This window comes from Athene noctua, chromosome 4, assembly GCF_965140245.1.
Source record: "Athene noctua chromosome 4, bAthNoc1.hap1.1, whole genome shotgun sequence".
Lineage (NCBI taxonomy): Eukaryota > Metazoa > Chordata > Aves > Strigiformes > Strigidae > Athene > Athene noctua.
This window is the reverse complement of record NC_134040.1, coordinates 75,310,312-75,317,049: the sequence shown is the minus strand read 5'-3', so window position 1 is coordinate 75,317,049 and position 6,738 is coordinate 75,310,312. Positions and strand designations below refer to the sequence as shown.

The window sequence follows — 6,738 nt, the reverse complement described above, 5'->3', positions numbered from 1 at the left end:
TGAGCTCAAACTAAACTAAGCCCAGCTAAGCCCCCCCCCTCCCCGCGCCCCCGGCGGGACCATCTCCCCTCCAGGGCCGCCCCTCGCCGCCGCCGGTCTCTGCGGGGGGGGAGGGAGGGCTGCCGGGGCCGGCCCCCGCCCTCCCTCCCCGTCCGCCCCGCCGCCGCCGCCGCCGCCGCCGCCGCCGGGGCCGCTGCGCCCCCCGCGCCCGGGATGCGGCCGGCGGCGGGGTGCGGGCTGCTGGCAGGAGCCGTGGGCAGGCGGGCGGGGAGGTGGGCTCCCTCCGCCGCCGCCGCGGCTGGGCGCCGCCGCGGCTGGGATTAGTGTGCCGCTGCGCTGCGGAGCGGAGCGGAGCGGCGGGAGCGCGCGGGGCGCCGCCGGGTACCGGGCGGGCGGCGGGCGCGGAGCCGCCGGAGCTCTCCAGGGTGCTGGGGCACCGCCCGCCCGCCCGCCGCGCCCCGCCGCGCCGCCGCCCTCGCCCGCCGCGCCCCGCCGCGGAGCCCCGCGGATGCCTCGGACGGCCCCGCTCCAGGGCTCGGCGGCGCCGCCGAGCAGCATGGCCCGGATGAGGTACCTCCGCGCCGCTGTCTCGGGGCTTTATCTGTGGGAAGCCGCGGTACTGCTCAGGTGAGTCGGTTTCTTCGGGGAAGGGAAGGCGCGAGTGTCCCCCGCCGCGCCCCTTTCCCAAGGGCGGCTCAAGTGCCGGCACCCGCGCAGAGTGGCCGCGGCCGCTGCCGTCCCCCACCGCTACCGCCCGGCTGCCTCCGGCGGCCGGACCCTGGGCACGGAAACTAAATGCGTGGGGGCCACGCATCGCGAGTGACTTTGTAGCATTGCAGCGCCTCGAATTTCATTCTGCATTTTTCAGGCTGAAGGCTGTGCGTTTCCTTCACCTGTTCACAGGGTCTCCCTGGTTGATCTGTGAATGTCATCACTGGTTTTAGCAAAAATTGTAGCATTAATGATCTTGAAAATTCTCCGGGTGCGAAGTGTCTATATGTAAAAGTTACAGAAGATAATCCGATTTGGGAATATAGAGACTTTTTTATTACTGTCAGTTCTTTTCAGTGAAAGAAAATCAGGGATTGCGTTAGGTCAGAGAAGTCTTATACAGAAACAGAAAAATTATAGTTGAGTGAACAGAGGATATGATCTACAGAATTACTCTCCAGACGGAAAGCGTTTACTGTACTACTGGCAGTCTAGGATTTGTATTACAATAGATAGTAACATATCCATAAATTAGGACCCGAGTAGAAGACTGAGGTTCATAAAGCTTTTTCTGCTTTCTGCCCAGTTCACTGTTTCTAGCTCAAATAGCGTTATGATATCAGTACAAGCATTCTTTTAATACATAGCTAGAATTGTGGTTATAGCAGGCTAAAATAAACTTGAATCCTCTGTTTAACAGTGAGGGGAAAAACGAAGAAGAAAAATCAGACATACAAAGAAGCAGACTTCAATGTCATCGTGTATTCACTGCTGATGCGGAGTTAGCCATGCTTCTAATCAACAAACATTCCACCTCCGTATCACAATAAACAGACTGTGGCATGTAACATGACAATGCCATTTTAAGAATCACATTGTTGCTCGACAAAGATATAAAAGGAAACAAATTTGAGAAGTGGTTCTCCAGAGAGAGTTTGGGGCTATAAGTGTAAGGAATTTATACCCACAAAGTTAAAACAGTAGCGTGTAGTGCCCCACGATGATGGCACACTTCACAGGTGCTCACAGCAATTTTTTCCTTTTTGAAATTAGTTTAATGACCTGGTTTGTATCAACATATGTAATGTAAATAGTTTATAATGTGGTTTTATTGTAATTGCGCCAAAAGAGAGAGATTTTAAGAAACTGGGTCACATGGTATGGGATTAATTGACATGGGGAGGAAAGAGTAAATGCATAAATATTACAGTTTGAATTTTTCAGTAGCATTGAGTCTTTAACGTTCAGAGTAGATAACCAAACCCCTGTGCAGTGCAGGCAATACCAGCAGTACTGTGTTATTATTATTCTGTTTCAATGTAGTTATAGAACTTATTTTCCCTCAGCTTATTATTTAAATGCCATCCTACTGTTGAATGATTCACCCATTATTTTAATGATATAAAAACACATATTATAACCCAAGGGGGGAAAAAGTGAAAAACACAGATTTGAAAAGCATACATGTATTTTACATCACATACTTCTGGACTAATATCTGTTTATTTCAAAATTCATGCAGGCATCTTATTTTGCATAAATTCAAATTATTCTGTGAAATGTCCAAGTAACTGTTGTACCGCAATAGCCTTCTGCTCTTAAATTATCATTTTATCACAAGGAACATGATTACTCTGCACAAAGACTATATAGTCTGAGAATTCAGAAAGCTTCTCAGAATCTGTGTGTATCATTGTTATATATCTCAGTATAGAGATTGCTGGTGACTTTAAGTCTAGCAATATCTCAGAAACTTGAGTCAGTTTGAGACATACACAAGTCCTCTCCATGCTTTAAAAAGGTAATTAAAAAAAAAAAAAAAAAAAGTTAAAGTATTAAAACCTGTGAAATTCCCAAGCTTCCTGGAACCTTGGAAGAATTAATTCTAATTCTTTTCCAACTTAAACCTTTGGAAATGATTTACATTACAGTAAATAGAACAAGGAATAGTAGGACGCTGCTTCCACTCTCTGTAAGACACACAGACTCCCGCCTTAGCACCTATATAACACCCTCAGGGAGAAGAGGGATGTGCTATGAATTTCTAGGAACAACCAAACCTGAAGTGTTTCACTTGCTCGAACATCATGGAAAAAGTAATATATACTCTCTTACATTGTGCAACATTAAGATTTTTCTGCTCTTCACTAACAAGCACTCAAGGCTGTGTGAGAGGAACAGAGGAACCTAAGAGGAAGAACCTTCAGTTCTTGTCCAACAGCCCTGAGGTTGTTTAAAGTGATTGTTTGAATTATATGCCTGTGAAGATAGACATTTAGTCATCTTTTCAGTACAGGTCAAATGAAAACAAAAAGGATTTGTTTCCAGTATAAAGTTACAGTCTTGCTACTTTAATGAGCAAAGTCTCTGGACTGGCATGCTTCACAAGAGGAAACTGCACCTCATTATTATTTTTTTAAAATAATAATTTTTCATCCCATGTCTAAAGGCTCTTCAAATTGAAATGACTAAGACAAGACTCATATTGGTTGTGGTAGGATCTAATTATCAGTTTCATTTCTGAAAGAAACTGTAGAGAGAATAAAATGTTGTTAATAATATTTCATAATATTTTTCATAATATTGTGTATGTTTGTGCTACTATATCTTAGGTTAATAACATACTTATCAGTAATATATTAATAGGTTTTAGACATGAAAATCAAGGGTTTAAGCACATAGCATTCTATTATGTTTACCGTGATATATTTGAGGACCGGGAGAAAAGGTATAATCAGACCCGAAATAAAAAATTATTATTGATTAATAACTTCCAGTCCAAGCCCCACTGTGATACTAAGAAGAGGGTAGAAATGTAAAAATGAGAGTAAAAGCCCTGGAAAATAATTTAATGGAGCCTGAAAATACCTGTCCTTCACTATCAAAGAAGGAAAATAAACACTTCTAAGGTATGGTTCAAAGTTCTAATAATCTCTGAGTATTCCTCCAAGTTTTCATTAAAGTAACAGTGTTAACAAGAATTCCTCTGGATTTGCTTGGATTCCAAGAGGTCACAGTGAAAGAAAGATCATATTTGTAGAGTCAACAAGAGTCAACAAAAACTATTTGCGAGTCAAACAGTTTTATGACAGCTCTCGAACTTGCATGGGCACTAGCACAGGTCTATCAGAACTACACTGTCAAGGACTTGCCAGGGACTCTGCTTTCTCCTTAAAGACTGTAGTATAGATAAGTTATATGTAGACCTGTGTATGGGGAAAGCACGAGATGAAAAGGTAGGTGGCACTGTGGAAATGCAAAACAAGTCCTTCCTGTATGATATTTCTTTAATTATCCATATTAGCATAGATCATAGAATCACGCTATGATTAGGTGATTGCCTCTTTCACTACCCCATTGGCCTTATATTGAAAGAAACAGTATCGCAGAGACAGATAATTGCACTTAGAGGCCAGATTCTTGTGGAAGAAAGCTCCATGCAACCTAACTCTGGGGCATGTCTGAGCTCACAGTTAACTGATTTTGAAATTATTCCTTCATTGCATTGTAAATTGATTTCAGATGAATAGTCAATATCCTTTAAGCCAGCATTAGTTCCTCCAAGTAATGAAAGAGAAAAAAACAACAGCTAAAAACTATTAAATTTGATGCATCATCACAAACATCTTTGAAAATAAAGATTTTTGGACATTCTACTCAGACTTCAGTAGCTTATTAATACATTAAGAATTATACCTACATTATTATTCAAGAAATAAAAGTGTCTTAAAATAAGGATGTGACTAAAATAGTGTATGAAAGAAAACGTAGTAATTCAAGATGAGAGCACTGAGGCACAGCACCTTTCCTTGGCAGCCCAGTCTCAACTTGAAAAGATGGGATAGATCAGTTGACAGACTCAAGGTCCCAATGAAAAAGATCTGATATGTCTCAGGGAGCAGCAAAGGAAGGGAAGGTGAGCTGGGAGTTCAGACTCAGCAAAGCAGGCAGACACAGATCCTACCAACAAAGTTTGCAGTCCCTCAGCACCTATGCAAGAGCAGAGCAGATCCAGTCCAAACAGTTCAGACTGACAGGCAAAGTTGGTAGTGATGAGGCAGGCCCGAGGTCAAGGCAAAAGGTCAAGTCAGCAGATCAAGCTTGGCATCAGAATTAAGGTACAAGGCTGGGTGAAGATATACTTGAACAGTAGCTCATGCAGAGACCATGAGCATCTCCCCAGCACTTCTGAGGGAGAAAAAGAAAGGGGGGGGAAACCCAGAAATAAAAAAGAAAAAAAATTCTCCTGACAGAAGAGGGCTGAGGCTTCTACAACTTTTTATCAAACAGCTCTGCTTCAAAGCTGGGCTGCTGCATTATCAGAGCTGGCACTGAGCTCAGGTAGCCAAACCCCTGGGATGAAGGAAATGTGCTCAGGGTCCTTTTAAAATTTGAGAAGAGCACTGGGGTTCCCTTGCAGGGTGTACCCACAGACAGTATTGTACTTCCCAAAACTCAGACGAAAAGGAAGTGAGGTTTTTTGTGACCAAGAGTATGTGATCCAAATTCTCTTATATTTCAACTGCACCATTAAGAACACTGAAATCCCTTTGAACGAACGTTTTTTGTCACAATCATGAATTTGATCAGGACTTTTACTACCCATTCTTTATTTCTATAAAAAACAATTATTTTTCTGACTACCATGTTTATAATTTTGAGAATTACGTGTAGGTTTTTGAGTTTATAACATTACAAACTGTAAGAAAATTAAACAACAAGGGCATTTCAAATAAAAACATGAATCTTTTAATTCTTACTGTGCTAGTGACATTTTCTTACTTTTAAACCTCTCCTAATTCATTCCTAGCCAACTGATGCTAACAACAACTGAAATGAATATTGTGAGATAAATGCTGTGCTTCTCTATGATGAAAACTTTGATAGCTCCCCTATCAGATTAGTCTTGTCCAGATATCCTAGAAATCATGACGATTAAAGAAAATGTCTGTAAGATTAGAGCTTCTTATTTTAACAGATTTCGAATACAAGCTTCAAATGATCTTACTGAGCATTATGTAATACTACCTATAGGGAATTAGTCCCACAAATCAGCTTTGCTCAAGTAATGAACAGAGAAGAGCCCTTCTGTGTGGTGTTGCATCTTCTCCTCTTTATTGCTTTTCCTACTGATCTTCGTGATGTTTATTGGAAGAATCGGTAAAAGGAGATAGGAACTAAAAAGGAGTAGCTCTACTATTGCTGATGTGTAGCCATTGTGAACAGATAGAGTAAAAGGCACCTTTTTGAGGATATCAGTACCAGCAGCAAGGGAACATCTCAAGACAGCAGGAAAAGACACAGCTAGAAACTATGTGTAACAAGAATGCAGGACCAAAGCAGAAGAATGAGAAGAGCATCAGGAAGCAGACCAGTCTGTACAGTAAAGTCAAGAGAAAAGAAGAATCTTTCAGACTGTACTTTTTTTCTAGCACAGACTATAATCCATTACCTTTTATGGCTTCTGAAGCAATATGACTCTTCCTGGCGGATGTCCTTAGATGATGTGTCAATACAAATGCTAAGTATTAAAAGTAAAAAGGAAAGAATGAAGGGAAAAAGTACAAAAATAGACAGCATGTGATTATAAAAGTATAAAATAATGCCTTTTGTTATTACTCTCCCAGTCAGCTGTCTAATGAATTGCTCCCACATTATTCAACAGCAAACAGGATAATAATACTTGGTCTCCATCGTAGTGGACTTTCTACATAACAAACACTTCCTATATAATTTTTCTGTACCACATACCACCCTGTTATTCCTCTAGACTTACCACAGATGTACAAAATGAGAAGGGATGGCAAGGACAGTAAGGGCTATTTCCAGGTAGGAACTTCCCTAAGGAAGATATTCAATATTCAACATTGTTATTGCTGAAGTTTTGATTTGGTGACATGAAACATTGGTGAAATGCAATGTCCAAGGGAAACAGTTTGACACTGCAGAAAATGTAAAGTTCAAAAAGACTCTGGCCTGAGATAATCATGTGGTCACTGATGGGGCTGCTGAAATTGTGGAGCTGCA

At 42.0% G+C, this 6,738-nt stretch overlaps 1 protein-coding gene across 2 annotated transcripts in view; it reads left to right on the top strand.

Annotated features, from left to right (window-relative positions):
- The first annotated feature begins 457 nt into the window (after positions 1 to 457).
- The window catches only part of GLRA3 (glycine receptor alpha 3), a 92,981-nt gene continuing 86,700 nt past the window's right edge, over positions 458 to 6,738 (top strand). The window contains exon 1 of one of the 2 annotated variants that reach the window (XM_074905773.1): positions 458 to 627. In XM_074905773.1, coding sequence (XP_074761874.1) covers positions 509 to 627 — 119 coding nt within the window. In that variant the 5' untranslated portion in view covers positions 458 to 508. The remainder of the gene's footprint in view (positions 628 to 6,738) is intronic. The other variant, XM_074905774.1, reaches the window with a different exon arrangement.